We start from the raw sequence: 20,254 nt of genomic DNA on the forward strand, positions 1-20,254 counted from the left end.
AAGATTCTCGATTGCTTGCCACACTGGACCAGCTCTGAATCTTGGCAGTATGGCTGGTATCTACTTCCCTAGTTCTTTCTCTTCTAACCATAAAGGGAAAAGAAAGCAATTGTGTGGCTCCTTATCTAGCAACTAAGACCAAACACTTGCTATTGTCAGGATCAACATCCACCTAAAGTGTTGGAAAGAGTCTGCAGCCACACTAAGGAAAGCATCCTCACCAGATATAGTTGTGTTCTGCTGCTGGGATGTAGAAAATGTTTGAGATCTGCCTGGCAGATGGAAACATCGGCTCCTGAAAACATGAAGTTGGAGAGAAGTTTGTGTTGTTGAGATCAAATGGGTTAGCTATGGTCTGACAATGAGATACAGGTAATTCCTAGTTCCTGACAGAAGAGAGAGATCTTTACATAAGATTAATGGAGTCAGTCAGAAGTTCTGCCCTGCTTTCAAGAAGATGGATATTTTTTTTATTTTTTTTTTTAGAATGCAGCTGAAGATGCACATGTTAAATTAGAAAGACTTGAGAACAACTTTCATGGGAATAAGCAGTTTGAGAGGGGTTTTTTGGCAATGGTTATACTGAGATTGTTACAATCCTCTATCTTGCACAAAAAGCCAAGGACTTTTATTCAGAACAATGCAATCTAGAAACTTAAAAATGGAAATTAATTCAGCCAAATACTCCTATATGACAACAGACTGGTATGAACATAAAGTGGTTTTTCGTCTTAAGTCTGGCAATCACTCCTACAGCAAATGTTGTGGTAGGGGCTGTTCATATGAAGTGATGAAGTACATGCACTTGTTCAAAGAAGGTGGACAGAAGCTGGTGTTTTCCACTGGTTCTTATCTCATGAGAACACAGCAAGGAAAAATTCTCTATTCATCTAAGTAACAGTTCGATGTGATATTAGGAATCAGGACTTCTCTAAGCCATCTTCTGTTCTTCATTAGAGTATGCTTCCTGGAATGATGCAGGAAAAAGCTCAAGAAGAATTCAGAAGTGCAGTAGCCTTGGATTCAGGATCTGGATTGTAGCTGGTCAACAGATAGATGGGGCCTTTGGAGTCCAAAGTAAATGGGCAGGTTGTGTTTTAGTTGTCTTGGATGCTGGTAAATGATAGATTGGGCTCAAATGCTTTGCCTGAGTATAAAAGTAGGGGCTAAAACATTTGACCTGGAAAAAAGGGTCCGTACATTGCATACAGATGAAGGCAATTGTCCCCTTGACAGAGTACCTCCAGAACAAACAGCTGTCGTGTGGATCAAGTTCATTCCTGGCTGGCTGTAGGCCAAACCAATTTCAAGTCCTAGACTACTCCGAGTTTGCTGGCACTTGATATATGACCACAAGGTAAGCCAGCAGCTGTTTAGAAGGTAGCCACAGAGCAGAAGTGTCAGAGGAACAGTTGGACACAGCCCACAAAACTTACTGGAGGTTTCAGATGCCTGTTTTGGAGTGGATCCAGTCTCGATAGTAAGTCACTCGCGTGTACACTCCTGGTTTATTTCGCTTGCCACAGTCATCTCCCCAACTTACTATTCCCACAAGATACCAGATTCCTCTGGAATTAGCATGCACCAGTGGCCCACCAGAGTCACCCTAAGAAGAAAAATGCCAACAGGCAGGAACAATGTAAACAGTGTTCACCTCACTAATGCAGCAAGCTTCAAATTTTTCTCTTACAACTGACAGATATTTGTCTGTAGACCACAGCTACAATCCAACCTCCACGGAGTTTACTGACATGACAGAGGCTGACAGCCTACATCTACTTCAGTTTCTCCCACTCTACACCCTTACATCTGTATTCTCTCACATGTGCGTTATATAAACCCCAAGCACCTAAGGGCAGACTTAAGCCCATGAGCCAGGAAGCTTTTCATTTACATCTGTCAAGATATTGAACCCCATAAACTTAATCAAGATTCGTAGAAATAAAATACACTTTTGGAAAACATGACCTTCCACTCCTCCTACTTCTTTTATACCTTACATATGAAGAGACTTACCTGGCAGGCATCCACTCGCCCCTCCAAGTATCCAGCACACAGCATTCCAGGTGTTATTGCTCCACTATACACTTCTCTTCTATTACAAATTCCGGTACCTATAATTTTCACTTCTGCTTGTCGAAGCTCATTAACACTATAGCCTAGAAAGAGAAGTTGCATTAGAATTTGAAGACAGGGCATATAACTTAAAACATTCAAGAATTAGGAGTAGTTAGCTTTTCCTACAGCCTTTCCACCATTACAGGCAATGAAGAGAGATACCCAGACAAAGTCTTGGGAAGAAGGAAGTCCCACCCACCCCCTGACCCACCAAAGTCCTTTACTTGTTCCCAAATATAACCCTTCTTCATCATTTATTATCACCAGATGCTCTTACACATAATGGGAAAAGGGATTTTTGTACAAGTTTAAGTGTGGAATTCAGTTGTAGACTACAGATATATTTTTGTTATCATAGGAAAGACCCAGTCTCTTAACTGCAATGTAGCTTTGGACTGTCACTACACATGCCGGGAGTCTACCATGAAACACAACCTATATAGTTCAATGGCTCTTGTGAGCAGATTTATAGTCCTATTACTACAACTTCACTGACATGGACTAATTTGAATGACGCTCATTCAAGTCACTGGATGAAGCTTGATTTGTGACTGAAGAGAGAACAACTGGTGAAAACTGTCAAGATAGATCTATGACAAAACTCAACGGTGAAAGGACTCATGTCAGAGTTAAACCCAGAGGGACAGGGCTAGTGGGAATGGAGAACAGGACATATTCAACCAGCACAACGCAGGCGGCAACAACAACAGCTGTCTTACTCCTGCAAGGCTAACCTGTAGGGCCTTTCCTCCATGTACCAATCCACTCACCAACTCATAAAAAAAGCAGCAGACTATGTCCATAAGAGTATCATTAGCACATGCACCTATCAAACACCAAGTCTAAGGAATGCAAAATACCCCTCTGCCCCCAAAAGTAACAGCAGTCTTCTCAGATACATGTATAACACAGCATAAGAAAGCAAGAGACACTCACCATCATTACCCCTCTGCCCCCAAAAGTAACAGCAGTCTTCTCAGATACATGTATAACACAGCATAAGAAAGCAAGAGACACTCACCATCATTCTCCAAAGCTCCCCAGCCTGTGACAAAACAGGAAGAATTGTCTGGGAAAACATGAGATGCTTCAGGAAGACAGACACTGTGCACATCACTCGTAAACTCAATAGCAGAGGCTAGTTCTACAACAGCCACATCATAGTCATGATCAAGGATAAAGTTGCTGTATTTTTCATGAACGATAATTCTTCGGACGAATTTTTTCTGTTTTGGAGGTCTCAGCAGAGTTCCAAAGCTGGCAGTCCACCTCCGAGGATCTCTTACTCTGCAAGATATTTGAGGTTATGCCACACCCATACAAAACAAGATCCCCAAAGGAGATTAGCTCTCCGTTTAAGCATCAAAACTCAATGTGGTCAAGTTTGCCTAAAGGACAGATAAGACCCAAACTTCATTGTGTTCCAGGAGATACAACTGTTAGAGGGCCACACAAGGTCAGACGGTGCTGATGTCTTACCCTCTAAAGCAGTGGGCTGCCGTCACTAGCCACCTATTACTGATCACTGATGCACCACAGCGATGGGTCCCATCAAGCTGAATACTGGCCTGCCACGGCCATTCCCCATCCTGCGCACGCTGCCCACCGAGTATTCTCTCCACTCCTGCAAAGGAGAGTGCCTGTCTTCGTATTCCGCAGCCTGTCAAAGAAAAGGTAGCTCTGCTTTAGCTGATTGAGGGAAATCAGGGTGTCACTTTGGGAAAGGTGCTCATGGCTGCAGACACAGGCGTAACAGGGTAGGGGTGTCAAGACACAACCTTCACCTAAAGCAGTGTCTCCAAGAGCAGGGAAACTAAATGGCATGGTCACAGCATCTCAAGATAGATGTGGGGTAAACAAAGAAGTTTGGTAGAAGAGTCACTACTTTTTCACTAAGCCAGTTTTCAGACACACGAGCCCACATGTACTGCCATGGGAACTGAAAGCTGTATATCTTAAACACTGTTCATGTTCCTCAGTTGTAACTGTTTATCTACTTGAAAAAATATTGCCTCTGCAAACCTTGCTTTGTTTGATATTTGACCAGAACTGTACAGAAGGAAAGGTAACATACATAGCTGGTGTGTCTGTACACAGATAATTAACCTAAGCATTTACATTCATACAGCTTTCATAATAATGACAGGTACATTTCATCTAAAGACTAAATCTTTCTTAGTACAGTATGAAAGGAAAGGGCATCCTCAGTTTGTTTTCAGGTTTTTTTTCCAAAAAGACTTAAAAATTGAGTTTGACAATACTGAGGAACCTCCATATATGCAGCAACCACACCAGGGCAGCTCTAAGCTACCAAAACATGCATGAGACAGGCACTGCACATTACTAGAAGCAATCTTCCCATTATTTGTAACATCCTACCTGTATAGCAAAGGCAAGACCAACAGAGTCAGACCCGCAAACTAAGCAAACAAAGAAAGGATTTTGTCAAGTCACCCCCAGGTCAGCCATGACAGCAGCAATCAAAAGAAAAAAAACGGTGTCCTCTTCCTCCAACAGCTCACTTACAGCCACTGTGCCAACAGCAGTCATGTATTACTCAGCTGAAAATATTAGATCCCAATCAGTTAATTCTCAGAGACCACTTAATGATGGAAAGCTAAAGTGCAAAGTCTCCAGATCCACGCAGGGAACTGATGTAGTCCCTTGGGAGGGGACTCATGCTGTCTCCCTGTTTACAGAGGACCTTTAAGATCTCAGAGTGGAGCACAGAACAGGTTAGGGACTGAGAACCTGTCCCTCTCCAGGACTGCGCCACTGCCTTGCTCTCACTGAGAGCTCTCCTTTCTCTCCCAACATCTGGCCTTTTTCTATATATTGCAAGGTTTAGCTCAAATATGACAGACACTTATTGCCAAACTTTTTTGCAGGGAGAAGGAAGCAGAAAGAAAAATGGTTTTCGAAAGATTCCAGCAAGATTCTTGGCCCACAGCAACTGCAGTCCTTGTACAAAGCTCACTAAGAGCAGCTTATCTACATGCTCCTACTTCCCATAACCAATATTAAAGCAAGTGCTTCCCACCACCAAGTCAGAACTCCTGATTCCGCAAGCACTACAGAGCCTGCCTGACTGCAAGAAAGTAAGCTGAAGTCCTTTCTGGCTCTTGCACTGTCTACTGCTTTAGTATTTTTAACAAGTTTTTTTTCAGCTTGCATCTCAAAAGCATAAGAAAATTGTAAACACAGAACCTATAGCATTTGTACTCACAGTTGTTTAAAAGGTTGTCTCCCTTTTCCTTATCCAGCTCTGAAATGAAGAGCAAATACCACAGTGAGTATGTCTCATACTGCTACAGGATCTAGCACAGACTCCCTCTCTGTACCCAGCAAACACAAATTAAATGGTTTGCATTGTTGTGTGGAGTGACAGTACGGTAAAAGGAGTAATTTGCTCTGATGGAGAAGTTCAGTTCAGTCTCTGTTCCCCACTGAAAGTGTAAGGCCAAAGGATACAATTTTCTTGCCTTAGCTTAAAGCTAACAAAACCAGCAGATGACTGCAAAGATGTACAACTAAGATCTACACGTGCTGGCAGCTGTGCACAATACAAACACCTAAATGTATTTGTTCAGGTTCAGTATGGCAAGGTGGTCAAAAGAGTCTCCACAAATCCTCATTGCTGGGATTGACCTGATCTAAACTATAACGTTACTGATTTCTTTCCTATCCCTGCCAGATTCCGATCATGCCCAGCAACAGATTCATATGAGAGGATTAGTGCCCAGGGAACCTCAGGATTTTGTTATGAATGCTTGCTGCAGCAATCTGTCAAATAAGCAAAGGAAATTTCAGGGGGTGGAGAAAGGAACTATCTCAGCCTTGCATTTTTTTAATAGCATGAGGACTCTGCATTTCAGTACCCGGTGATGCAGATTCTTGTCCAATTCACTCTGTGCCTTAACAAAGTAATCAGTGAACTCATGGAAACAAAGCTGGATCTGTTTTTTTTATTAACTGGGGAGGGGCTATATCATTCAACAGAGCTAGGTCACACAAAGAGAGCCTCCGATGCACAGAGGAGAGGTCACTCTCATAAATCTCATAGTCATTACTCTGGCAGGCTTTAGTTCTCTTCATGCTGCTTCTTCCAAGTTCTCAGGCTGTCAGCTGTAACACATAATTTTGAGAAAGGCAAAAGAAGAAAACAAGAATAGCCCGTATTTGCATATTAAAGTGAAATTCATTAAGAACAGCAAAGTATGAGGAACAAATGCCAAGCTAAAACCACAAACCTAAGGCACTTGCCTGTGAGTGTAAGGGTAGACAGGTCAACGTTCAAGAATCTAGAGCTTGGTTTCAGCCTCCTGCGTAACACACTGTTGACGTGACTCCAGCTTAGGGCTTTACTGTCAGCCGAGGCAAATTTAAATACCAGAACAACAGACGCAAGCACTCCACCGGGATCTGGGCTGCAAACCAACAAAAACAAACTGGAGTCGTTCTCTCTTTGCCTACTAATACTCTTTGTTTTGCTTTGTACTGTCTATCTTCTTTATACAACAACAGTTCCGGTCTGCACAGGTATATAAAATCATAGAATCAGAATAGTTCCAACCCCCCTGTCATGGGCAGAGACACCTCCCACTAGATCAGGCTGCCCAAGGTCCCATCCAACCTGGCCTTGATGGGGCAGCCACAGCTTCCCTGGGCAACCTGTGCCAGGGCCTCACCACCATCGAAGTGAAGAAATTCTTCCTTACATCTAGTCTAAATCTGCTCCTCTCCAGTTTATAGCCATTGTCCTTAGTCCTATCACTACAAACGTTTGTAAACAGTCCCTCCCCTGAATGAATAGCACAGCTCTGCACAAGTAAAGGAAGATGATAACATGTCTCCAAGCAGCAAAAGGCTTGATTCTTGCTATAACAATGATGAGAGGGAATTTTACAGAAAATGTTATAAGCAGTACAGCTGAGAAGAAGAGGGGGGATCACTCCCATTTGGCCTCTACGCAGCTGATAGTCAGTAGGATACATATGGCAGTAGGAAAAATACAGCAAGTTAAAACCCTTCAACATATATGCAACAGGCCATTCCTTACTGTCATTCAAAAGACTCAATTTAGAGTCACAGAAGTTAAAAAGGTCTTCTTGCATTTCTTTTCATTTAGGTTGCTTGTCCATTTATTGGCCAGTTAGCTCCATTATACTATATTTAGAGACAAAATTCTCAATGGTTTGAGTTATAAGAGCAAGACACGGTCATTTTACTGTCAGCATAAACTATTTGACCCAATATTTTGAACTAGCAGTCTAGAGGAAAATGAACTGAAGCCTAGAGGGAAAGACAGCAGAGATGCAGCTAAGCTGGTCCACTGCCTAGGTGCACAAGAAGGTATCTGTAGTGAAAACAAGCTTGGAAGAGATGTGCTATTTGGTCAACCTAAAAGGTCTAAAGAGGTTACTTGAAGTCTAGGTCGCAAGTTCTGTCATTTCAGTTGACAAATGGTATGGGAGGCCTGTGGAAGAAACCAGTAGCAGAAAACAATGTAGAACAGCTTAAGGAAATTACCCATTCCTTCTAGAGACAGGTACAGGCAAGAAAGCCCAGAAGTGCTGTGAAGAAGTACATTTGTGGGAAGTCTGGCTGTCTATGGAAAAATATTCCACAGCAGAATTGAATCTTATAGAAATACAACTCCAAATCAAAGTATTGTGAAGGAGAGGGAAGCAATGGCGCTTATCACCACTACTGGAGAGAGAAGAAAGACTTAAAAGCTTTTACACAGGGCCTTTACACCTGTATGTCCTACTTGCTTCCTTCCCTCAGCTCTGTATCCAGGTATTTCACAGTGGAACCATTTGTTCCTTTAAATATTTTCAGAGAGGGGAGATAATAGTCACCTCCTGCTGCACACCATGCAGAGAGCTAAACATCACCCTGAGCTTCCACAGGAAGCATCAAGTGGAATAAAGAGTTGACTCTGAATCTCTCATGCCTTTAACTACTAGTGAACACTGAGATTACCTAGTAATTCAGTTCCTGCATCACAGTCACAAACCACTATCGTTCAGGTAATCAGTCTGCAGAAGGATAAGGTCAAATTTCTCTTCCTTTCTGACTTTTGAAGGTAACTGAGTCCTCAGTGTTGTGAGCACCAAAGGAAAGCAACAACCAGCCAAGACTTAGTCAACCTGCTGGTGTAATCCAAGCAAAACTTAGCTTACCTTAGACTGACAACATGGGACCTCATGTACCTTTTACTTAGAAAGGACCCCTTGAATACTGCAGATATCTGTTAAAGGAAAAGAGTGTGTTAAAATACACCTGCAACGCATTACATGCTCTCAAGATTTAAGTCTCATGAGGCCCTGAAATACAAGGAAATGCCTTCACATCTCCACCTCTACACCAAAGCTACTGCTTTTCCTATCAGAGGATGCAGAACCAAAATAAACAGCTGAGATGGTCAATTTTGCTGTCCTTTCTGCTCTGTGGGTGCTTGTTCCACCACAGGGCTGCTGGAACAGACAGCACCTGTGCTTACCATCTGCTAGTGCACAGTCAGCAATGCATCTTTAACCCACTACAGCTAGGTTTGAAAGATAAGGTGAGCTTCAGAAGAGTGAGGCACAATCACCTCTGACTTTGTTTCCAATCATGCAGTAACAAAACTCTTCACCATAGGTCAGGCAGAAACAGAGAAAGGTCTTTGCTTACCATAGTTTCAATCTCTTGGCTCAGGTGCCTGAACTCTTCTGTGGTTTGTCTTTCATACTGAGGATTGTAATTGACATTGGTGATTAAAAAAGATGCATTGTAATATCGGTCCTCATCTACAGACAAGAAGAAAAGGAAAGGTGGCTGATCTCCTTCAATAAAATCCAGACACACACAGCAGGTCACAGATCACTGCCCATGACCATGTCAGCGGCAGAATTACATGTTTAGCAGCACTTTGGGTAAAAGGGGCTCTTGACTATCTTGTTGCTCCATGGACTAGCTAAGGGCTCATTTCTACTTCGAGGACCACCCCAAGTAGCTCTAAATTATACCCAGTACAACATATCTCTGGGGACTATCTTCTCATTAGCCTAAGGTGAGTACAGCACGAGACACACCAGCCTGCATATATCCCTTCTGACTCAGCAGACACACTCACTCTTCCATAGCTGCACTCTTCCATGTCCCTGCCCCTCTCAGAGGCAGGTGGCCCGCAGCAGTTTGCATTCATCCAGCAGTCAGGTTAAGTTTAAAATCTGACTCTAGTGAATGGCAGAGAGGGGCCACATAATGCAGAGCTAGAAAAAGCAAAGCTAAGCTGTAGCTCTGTCACTGATCTGTCTAGTGTCCTAATGCAAGATATAACCTCATCAGATCTCAGGGAGCTGAGACAGCAACACAATTAGTTCCATTCCAGTAAGAAGGCATTTCAAAACCCCTCACACTGATATCTCAGAGAGTGAGAATGGAATGGCTTGGCTTTGTTCACCTGCTACCAAAAGTGGGCCCTTGGCATCCAGGACTGACTACTGGGCTCCAAAAAGCCTAAAACTCTGCTTTCTCTCCTTCTGCAATATCCTCAGCTAGAAGTCTCAGGTTCAGTTTCTGCCAAAACTGTGTTCAAGACCAAGCTTGCTGCTTAGCCTAAGAACTAAACATACCCCTGGCTTACACAGAAGACTTCCAGCTTTTGCTTAACCATAGATACCAGTGGAGGCACCAAGGCAAGACAAGAAATAAAGAGGGGCAAAAATTAAATCCCTGCTTCAGGTAAATATTTAAGTCTTCTTGCAAGTTTACTAATCAATTCAGATCTCAAATAGGGTCTAGTAAGTTTTCTTATGTGGATTCTATACCAGGGGTGAATTTATAACTCAATCATCAGGCAATACCAAGGTAGTAAGTGAAATACAAAGACTTGTGACAATGAAAACAGTAGTGTGCTTACCACGGCACAAAAAATATGTAATCAAGCCAATGATGAGTGCTAAGCCTACTATCACCGACACAAGGATGACTGCTATCTTCCATGGCTCTATACGTTTCGTTGCTCTGTCCATCTGGATTCCTATCTGCATTGAAAAAAACAACATGGAGAAATTCAACTCTGTTACAAAGGCAACAGTACATCCTCAAGCAAATCATATTTGGCACAGCTTAGCTCAGCTGACAAAGCTCACACAAGGTTGGGAAGCATCTCTGGACCCTGTGGGTCTGACCTGCTCAAATCAGGTCCCACTACAGCAGGTTGTTCCAGACTTTGTGCAGTCAAGTTCTTAGTATCTCCAAGGACAGTGATCACTCATTCTTTCAGGAGTTCTGTGAGTCTCTGACCACCTTCATTGCAAAAGCTTTTTCTTTATATTTAGACAGAATTTCTTGTGTTTTAACTTGCCCCCATTGCCTCACACACACCCCTGAGTAAAGCCTAGAGTTGTGCAGGTATTGCCAGTAGAGACAATTTCACATTAAGAAATATTACAAAAATTTCAGGTGTAGCTGATTGCCTACGCAGGTGCATACACTGAACACAAATATAATAATTCATGACTGATGAAGCAACTTACACACCAGGGATACTCTAGGCTACCAGAAATGCCATACAGCACATCTTTGAGTTATTTTTATTTGTTACGAGTAGGAACATTTATTGATCCTCTCCAGTGTTTGGGTTTTATTGCATTAAAACTGCACAGACACTGTAAGCCACTGCATCCTCTCTCCTGCTAGGCAGTCTATGAGAGAAGGGAGAAATAACTTATGTGTAACCATGATATGGCAACAAGCCCAGGCTTAGACTTGCTGAAAGCCAACAGCAGACCTGTAAAAGAGTTGGGAACTTGACATACACGGACAAAGGCACATAAGCCATTCTCCTCCACTTCTGTCCTCCTGCACAGTGTTAAGCAAGAGAGCATTAGGAAAACTGCATTTTTGCAAGTCTTCATTAGCTTTGTTGTACAATGATTCAAAGCCTTAAGCATAATTATTTCAGATCCTCAGTAATTCCACATTACACTATGTAGTAATTGTTAACATGCCATGCAGAGTCTCTACGTTATGGTCGGCATTTGTACAGGGTATCAGAAAAACCACATGGGATAATTTCTCAAAGGCGCTTAGAGTGACAAATGGCAGCATCCAGCCCTGGGGAGGCAGGACACAGCTGGCTAGTCACCATGCTGTTTTATATCCACTGATCCACATTTGTATTGCTGTGGACCAGACAACTAAAATCTATTTTTGCTTTTTCAGGCCTATGGCACAACTATTTCCAAGCAACATCCAAGAAAATGGAGCAGGAAGGGCAGGAAGGCAGGCAGAGTAAGTCTTTGTAGGTTTTCTGACTACAAGGTGGCAAAGAAGAAATCACAGTGAAAGTAGAGCAGGATACCAGCAGAGATTCCATCATAAGAAGTGAGCTAAGGTGGCAGATGAGCAGTAAAGGTGAGGATATAATGCACAAATCCAAGAGAGCAGAAGACGGTGAAGTGCTGGGAGAGCAGAATGGGGTTATGCACGCTACCCTGCGGGTGTGAAAGCTGAGCAAAGCTACAAGAAAGAGATGATAAGCAAGGCAAACCAGAGGGAAAAAAGGATAGAACCATAGAGGAAGCAGCCAAGAGGTCTGCACACAGTTAGGGTGTGCTCAGCAAGTGACAGTGAAGCTGGAAGTAACTCAAGAGTTTGATCCCCTCACATAAAAGCTTGGTTTTGGCTAGTAAGAGTGCTGGCAGGTATCCCAGACCATTGCTCAAGACAGGAAGTAGGCAAGTTTTTACCCACTCAAATAGGTGTCATACAGGAAAGAAAAAGTTAAAACAAGGTAGCTCCAGCCAGCACCAGGATTGCAAGTGGTTACAAGGAGCAGCTTAGTGTTACAAAAATACACAGGACAGGTGACCAGGATCAAGCCTTCTGCTTCAGAGTCACATGCTTCAGAGAAGCCTAGTATGTCTCCTTCTGCTGTGCCTGCTTTACTGGGGCAAAGTTATGTTCTGGCAATGCACAGACAAAGTTTTCCCCAAATCCAGCTGTCTCCTCACTAAGAGTGGCTCAGCTCCCTGATGGCAAAGCTCTGCACAACAGACTACAGGGCACTTGATAGGAGTTTGAAAGCCCAGGCTTGACAAGTTTACTTTCTTTGGAAACTTCAAGTTGCAGTGCGCACATAATTATACTCACATTAGATCGCAACTGGTTTCACAGAGGCCTTGCCTTCTCACCATCTACACCTTCAGTCGACAGTATATACCATCTGTTACCCCTAACAGTTTAACAGATGCAGAGATCTGCATAAAAACCTAAGACCAGTGGCACTGTCCTGCCTCAGTTTAACATGCTGCAGCCTCCCGTAGAGCATTCCCATCCCCACCTCACAGTTCATGGTCTTTCACAGCCCCAGCTCATGGAATTACAGAATACCTGATGGACAGCCAATTACTGCCTTGGGGGCAAAGCTTTTGGCTGACTAGAACCTACTATGACAATATAGAATCATAGAATGGTTAGGGCTGGAAGGGACCTTAAAGATCATCTAGTTCCAACCCCGCTGCCATGGGCAAGGACATCCCACTAGATCAGGTTACCCAAGGCCCCATCCAACCTGGCCTTAAACACCTCCAGGGATGGGGCATCCACAACTTCCCTTGGCAACCTGTTCCCATGTCTCACCACTCTTACAGTGAAGAAATTCTTTCTAATGTCTAGTCTAAATCTGCCCTGCTCCAGCTTATATCCATTCCCCCTTGTCCTATCGACACAAGCTTTCATGAATAGACCCTCTCCAGCTTTCTTGTAGGCTCCCTTCAGATTTCTTGTAGGCTAATATACCTCTGCCTCTCCTCAGCCAGATATCTCTCATGTTTTAAAGATTCTGCTTTAGCATTTGACTTTGCTTTCCTCACTGGAGAACTTTTGTTCTTCAGCCTGAGCCCCTGCCATCAGTCTCCAGCAGACTGGTTCCTTGTGCTTCAGCTGTCCCTGCCCCAATATGCTTCCACCTGAATGGCAATCAGAGCAATATCCAGCCGTTGCCCTTGACGCAAGAGAACACACGGCACAGCCCTGATGGCATATGGCTGACTCTGCAGATACAAAGGCAACAGTACTCTTGTTTCATACCGCCGGCTTTCTTGAACTGCGTACAGACAGATTTCCTCAAGACATGGCTTTGTGCCTAAGCTACAAAAGCTTAAGACTCACACTTGAGAACAAGCATTTCGCTGTCTGTGGGACTCATGCTCAGACAAGCAGTGCTGCCCTCCACTTCGATGTCTCCGTTTCCTTTTCGTGCAAATACCAGCTATATCAACAAACACTGGCAGCACAGACCCCCTTCTCCTCCAGCATCTCAGAACTGCTTCCTCTCCACAGGTCACACAGATTGCAGGGGGAAACAGATACCTTAGGAACTGCCACAATGCTGGGGGAAATGAAAACATGGGAGGTGAGGAATAAAAACCTCTTCCACTTCTGATAATGACTTCACTTCAATTTTTTTAAGAAAATACAGTTTAAAGGAAGCATTTCCATATATTTCTACATTCATATAGGTAACTAATCTGTATGTAGGATATACAAAGTAAAGTGGAAATACTCCCTCAAACACAAAATAGTTCCCTTCCTTTATCAGGATGTTCAGCTTCCATCTTGCTAATGGAAAAATGGATAAATCTCTTCTGCAATGGAAGCACCAAGTCTCATCATCTCCCACAGTGTTCAGTTGCCAGCATGTATCCTTCAGCTGCAATGCCCAAGTGCAGGATCCAGCTCAGCAACCCCCCTTTTTTTTGTCTTTTATCAGTAGACATGCCAGTCAGCAGTTGTGCAAAGAGGTTAGGAAAGAAAAAATCTTTTTTTAGCATTTTAGGAAATATATATCTTTTGCCACCTATTTCAGGAATTGGCATGAATGTGAAGAACTGATGATCTTGTTTGGCTCAAAATCAGCTATCCTTTATTCTCTGAAGAACAGCTCAAGTGCTGGACAATCAAATATGTGTTATTTGTATAAGAGCAGCACATGTTTCCAGTAGTGCCCAGGAGTCGCAGCCTTTGACGCTAGGGTCTGTGTTCACAGTCACAGCTAGGTCTGGCTTTGAGCCTGGCTCTGCTGAGACCTACTGGGATATTTAGTGAAAGATTATTCTTGTTCAGGTTACATCCACTCAGTGGATGGTCATTAATTACATGCATCATAACTCTAACTAGCTCCTTTGTCCCATGCTAGACCTTTTGCTCTTATGCCACGGAGGAGTGGATTCCTGTGCCTGGGACTACCACCTCTGTGTTTAAATAGTTCAGTGGCAGATAGATCCCCCTATTTGGGAATCAGGCTTCTTCTGCATGGTCTCCTCTGCACTCTAGGAACCAAGAAAACTCTGCTCTATGCAGCAACACTCACTGGCCAGAGAAACACCAATCTTCTGCAGTGCTGATGAATGCAGACATGATCTCGGCACCTTCAATCGCATCCTTTCTTTCTCCTTGTGGCAAAGAGGCACTGCTTAATAGATAGGCATTCTCTTCAGAAGACCCCCAGTACCACAGCTGTCTGTGTAGATGCCTTACATAGTCACGTATTTAGTACAGCAGTACATTTTTTACTTCCTTATACCACATGCTTTGATATTTTTACTGCCTAAACTCCAGTAAGCAGCAAATTAACTCTCAGGGTAGCAGACAGGGAATTCAGCTAACACTGCTGCATTCAGCATGGATGCGGCTAATTTTCATTACTCAAGAGCAAATGTCAAGAAGAGATCAGAAGCCAGACTCCACCAGAAGACCTCAAAGGCTGAGTCCTCTCCACTCCGAAAAAATCACTTCTTATGGTCTCTGTCTGGCAGATTTCAGCCTGCAGTGAATTAGCAAGAAATTTCATATCCAAGATCTTTCAGTTCAGTACAAAACTGCTTATCTTGGCAATACGATGGATGAACATTAGATCTACTCCAGCAACTTCTGTTCTCATTTAAAACACATTTCATTCCTAAGAAGCCCAGAACAAGGCTTTCAGACTGTAGCATCTGACAATTTCACATCACAGTTCATTTGGGTCTGGAAATGCAAACTATAAGGTCTCCTAGTTTATGCACCTTAGATACAAGCCCAAGAATGTGTTTTGATCACTGAAAAGTTATTCCATACTGAAAAAAATTTATCTGACTGAACTATTTTAGAAACAGCTATACAGAATTAAACTATGTTAAACACAGTAAAGTCATGTTTAAAGATACGTTAAATCAAAGCTTGGTACAGTATATTTTAATAAGTGAGATAAATAAATAAAGCTATGTTAATTGTTAATTGTTGTTGACACATTAGGAGGAAGAGTTTTACTGAAATTTTACACAGCTAAAATTGTCTGGTCTTCCTTGTGAAACTAAGGAGAGAACATTTAGGATTTCAGGTTGGACTTGTGATCAACCCCATTACCTTCCACTTTGGAACATCTACCCAAAAGCAAGACAAGCACAATGCATAGGTGACAAGTTGTTTTTCCTCTCTCATCCTGTACCAAACTTCCTAAAAGGTTACTATGTTTGTTCAAAATGCAAGCGATGAAGGTTCTGCTCCCACCCCTGCCTGACAAGGATTTGATCCACTACATTAAGCTTATCCACCTCTTCTGGTTGAGCTACTGCACATTATCAAAAGCCTCAGTAAAAAAAAAACTGGAAAACTGATCAAAAATGTCTGTTCAGATAAGAAAAGGAAGTGTAACTGCATCGAATGTGTCCTAAGAAAACACTGTGATCACTGAGCTGCTGGATAAGCAGGGAACAGCTACCTTCCTCATAGCACTCCGATCTAGATTTGCTTTTAGATGAATCTAAACCGTGTTTTCAGGCACCAGTTATTTACTGAAGGTCTTTTGCTGTGCTCTGCGTAGAAGAAAATATGCAACCTCTTCTACCTGATCTGCTGCTGTCTGTATTAAAATTATTATTTTTCTTTTTATTATTATACCTCTGCTCACTGATCTTCCAATACTCTCAGAAGCTGGGTAGCATTTCTGCTAAAGAGGGTCTCTCCACAAGCCATGACCAGGTTTTCCATTTGAAGATGGATTCAGGTACATCCCTACAACCACTCTGTCTAGAAATGGGACCTTTCACAAGAGAACTGAACAGACTAGTCTGCTGGCCTGGAGAGTGCAATTTGAAAAATCGAGACTAGGTCCCTGAAGCTATCTACCTTGGCAGTGTGGTTGAGAGTGGCAGTAACTGAAATACAGAATACATTTGGCTTAGTCCAGGATTCCCATAGAAGAAGCACATGGCCATGAAGCAACACATGCTGATTCCACTCCCACCTTTGCCAAAAGGAATCACACTAATCTAACACTTCTCCTCCACTCTTGTGGCATACTCAGGACACAGGCTTCTAACAGAATGGGACAACAACCTCTACTGCTTTGGGTATTGAAACAGAAGCACCTAGTGACTGCCCAAGTATCGCAAGACCCTTGTTTGCATAAGGTCAGTTACCTACTAGCCTCAATCACGATGTGTGATATTTCTCAAAGTAATTCTGATACAATGACTTCCAAACATTGAAGGGATCTGCTGAGGGAAACAAAATGTGCGTGTCCTTCTATGCGTCACGCTGAATCAGCTTGATCTCCCCACACCCTTGAACATCCCACAAAAACAGTAGGTACTGCATACCACCACTCTGCAGTCAGATAAAACATCACTAATGTACTTGCCACTTACTAATTGAGCTCCTCCCCTTAACCACCCATTCTATCAAGGTCCTGCTGCTTCCCAGGAACACACTTCAGCTGGACAAAGACAACAGCTCCAAATACTGTTCTTGTCATTTGCATCAAGGACAATATTCAGTCTTTCGGATGTGTTAACTCAGAGCTCACAAGTAACTATATCCACGATGCCAAAATGCTGCTTACACAGACTTCCCTGATTATTTGATCATGTTTAAAACCAAAAGGTTTATTGTTCCCTACTCTCTCATCCATTTTGAATACAGGTTTTTGGAGGTTACGAGTTTTTAACTCATAACTTTTTAACTGTTGGGATAGAGCTAGCCTTTTGAACTGCTACGACAATCTGTAGGACATAACTGTAATGCCAAAACCTGAAATATCTTTGATCAATAATGCATCTTTCAATAGTTGACTGTCACAGACAACATCTTGAGAAAGACTCCCATGCTCTGAAATAAGCTTTAGGATGAGCTTCTGCAACTTCTACATCATCTCTATCTCTCAGACTTCCACTTCCAGCTGCAGTGATCATAGACAAGCATCCTATTCTGTTAGTTCGGCAGTCCCACAATATAGCAGTAGATCTTTTCAGCCTTTGAAAATAGCTCTGTCTGCTTGTCTTTGTCCCTCTTTGGTTGAAATCTACTCCACAAGTGAGGTGCAAATAAGCAGTAGGTTTTCGACTTTCATTCCAAGGCAGGGTGGGTGAAATGGTCAGGTGCCAGATCTGGTGTGTTTCCACGCTGATTCTGCACACATTAACACTTCACTGGCTGCATACAAAGCCCATGATAATAAACAATTGCACAAGAAGCTACTTTTACCTACTTTACTCCACTCACCCTCTTGTACCATGCTATTAGGTCAGCAGTTGTGACTAAAACACAATCTAACCACACTAGCACAAACAACAGATCAGAGTCGGGGTGCAGTGAGATGACTCGCACCTACACCCTTGCCGTAGCCTTCAGTGGCCATACATCACTTTGATTTGTTGCTTTACCATGCTGTAGAGGAGCTGGGGAATTCTCACAAACCAAACACATTTTGAGTGAAGAGAAAGGGTGAATTATCAGCAGGATTACTGATGCATGGAAGGCAGCTCTAATCAGAAGTAAGCTCAGAGCTACCACCATTCTATCCACACCCTTAGCCAAAGCTCAGACTGCCCTATAAATCTACCCATGATACAGCCATTATGCCCAAGCTATCAAGGATCAAGTCAGAAGGCTGTGGCACTCACCTCTGAGTACCACTGAGTGGTCAGCAAGAAGCTCTTCTGACTGGAAGATGTCCCGTCCCAAACACCACAATGCACTGTGCGGCATCTCAGCATAGACTTGAGGCTTTATCTCCCGAATTAGGAAAGAAAGGAGTCATAGGCAAGTCAGAACAAACAAGTCCAGCAAGTCTCAGTGACAGAGGCTTACCCACTAGCATGATTCCTCCCCTAAAACAAAACAATACACTTCTTTCATCACACCCTTCATCCAGGAATCCCAAAGCCTTTTCAGAGCATTAACTACACCCTGCAACACCCCAAATCAGAAGAGCCATGAAAATTTTGCAAGGACGCCAAGTTTATTTCCTTCTTTGGTATAATTAAAAACAAATCAGAAATTATGGGCGGTACCAACACAGAAAATTTGTATGTTCTAAAGAGACAACGTTCAGTCCCAGATCAGATGTGGAGCTGACAAATTGGCGTAGGTTCAGTGGTGTGTCTCTCAACTTCCTTGAAGTTGATTGTTTGGCCATACAACTTGCCCCCAGAACAACAGCTTCATTCCAGTTTGTAAGTTCTTCTTTTACACCTTAGAAGTTAATTTTAATTGTGGCCAACACATTTCTGTCCTGGAAAAATTCTTAGAGGTCATAAACGTTTGGGATATAAACATTTGCAGGTTGTCTAGATAAGCATTTCTACTTGTGCTAGTTACAGCAAGTTAACTGGCAAGTCAATTAACACAAGCACAAACTCTATCTTAAAGCAGCATTTCTCAATCTTCTTGGAAATTCTTTTTCCAATTTTAAGTTTTCTCAGTTCCATCGAACTTACTAGAAGATATATATGCCCATATAGCCTTACACACAGATTTGTTCCAGAAGATACATAAAGAAGGCAAAAGATCACAACATACATGTGGCACATATTTTCTTTGCTTTACTGCAATAAGACTTCTTACATCTAAGGACTCTTTTTCCTCCACCTTAATTACCTTCATTTGACCCCTCTACAGCTCAGGCACCATCATCTTAGTAACACACTGATGCAAATATATCTTACATGGCTGGAGCTCTTCCTTCCACCTTATATCAAGTCCATAGCCCAGTAACATGAAGATTGCCTTTCTGGGAGGCCAGCTTCTGTTGAATGAAACATAGGCTAAAGATAAGCCTTAGCTTCTTATAATTTGGATCAGTCAATATCTCAGCATAATTTGTTATGAAACACAAAGAACACAGTTGTTTATGATGAACATAATATAAATGCTTCTCAATACTCAAACTGGAAGCTGCATTGCCATCCTATATAGAAACACTTCTACTGAGTCAGTTCAGATGTGAAAGAGAAATGCAGTCAGAAGCTTAGCTAGAGGGTGACAATTTCCACGGGTAGTGTATCAAGTGTTGTATGATAACCTGACCCACGTGTAGGTAGCGCAAATGCATATTCATCCCAGGCAGTCCATGATCCTCAGAGATAAGAGCTCTTTATTGTGACTTGATTGTGGCATAGGTAGAAGAACACATTACACAGACTTCCTGGCAATCTCTGAAGAGTCTCACCTGGAGGTAAAAAACCCTAATGGCTGCCTAAGGAAAGAGGTCAATCTGAGGAGGCTTTTTAGGGCACTAAAAAGCTCTTCCAGCCCTTGTTCCATGGCAGGAAGGTGTCAAACTGGTTAAGGATGTAATAATCCTGGTCAATGGTCCCCTCTACACAAGGTGTCTGTGTATTTTCTTATACTGATAATACTTCCCTGAGGCAAAAACCCCAGTTGAGAAAAAGGGACAGGAAATAGCTATCAGTGGTTTAGTTACCGAGTACCTAACAGGTTTGGCTCCTGATTCCAGAGACAGTGTACTTCTGTGCCCATTGGAATAACACTGACAAACTTTAAAAAAAGCCTGGACAACTTGGGAAACACTGGGAAGGAGACAGGGGTTGTGGTCCACCTTTGTACAGTGGAGGCAATGTAGGATGCCAAAGACCAGGACACCCATCATAACACAGCTAGTGTTACGATGTCAGTCGCAACTGCTGAGCTAATAGCATGGTACAAAGTCTCAAAGCATAACTAGAGCAATGGAGTAAGGAAAAGAGGCTCAGGTTCCTCAGTGACTGGGGAAGTTTCATGAGTAGATTAAGTCTAGCAAAGTCAGATTTCCACCTGATTGAGATGCAAACAGGATTTGCATTTCACATCAAGAAGATCC

At 42.7% G+C, this 20,254-nt stretch overlaps 1 protein-coding gene across 1 annotated transcript; it reads right to left on the bottom strand.

The window, feature by feature from the left end:
- Positions 1–481: 481 nt before the first annotated feature.
- LOC138719895 (transmembrane protease serine 11E-like) lies at positions 482–20,003 on the bottom strand. The gene is made up of 11 exons (XM_069855471.1): positions 19,457–20,003; positions 18,057–18,165; positions 10,028–10,151; positions 8,797–8,912; positions 8,304–8,371; positions 6,382–6,545; positions 5,345–5,383; positions 3,598–3,778; positions 3,140–3,405; positions 2,017–2,159; positions 482–1,606 (listed from the first exon to the last, which is right to left on the bottom strand). Exons 2-11 carry the CDS (start codon positions 18,147–18,149, stop codon positions 1,445–1,447), a joined length of 1,356 nt encoding a protein of 451 aa, XP_069711572.1. The 5' UTR covers positions 18,150–18,165; positions 19,457–20,003; the 3' UTR covers positions 482–1,444.
- Between the last annotated feature and the right edge of the window lie 251 nt (positions 20,004–20,254).

The sequence above is a fragment of the Phaenicophaeus curvirostris genome, chromosome 4 (genome assembly GCF_032191515.1).
Source record: "Phaenicophaeus curvirostris isolate KB17595 chromosome 4, BPBGC_Pcur_1.0, whole genome shotgun sequence".
NCBI lineage: Eukaryota > Metazoa > Chordata > Aves > Cuculiformes > Cuculidae > Phaenicophaeus > Phaenicophaeus curvirostris.

Bases quoted from the DNA above. Each gene is read 5' to 3' on its own strand.
- LOC138719895 (XM_069855471.1), bottom strand. From the start codon at position 18,149: ATGCTGAGATGCCGCACAGTGCATTGTGGTGTTTGGGACGGGACATCT. The intron at 10,152-18,056 runs GTGAGTGCCACA...TTTTCAATGCAG, and splicing joins CCACTCAGTGGTACTCAGAG to ATAGGAATCCAGATGGACAG. The intron at 6,546-8,303 runs GTAAGCTAAGTT...GTTGGTTTGCAG, and splicing joins TCCCATGTTGTCAGTCTAAG to CCCAGATCCCGGTGGAGTGC.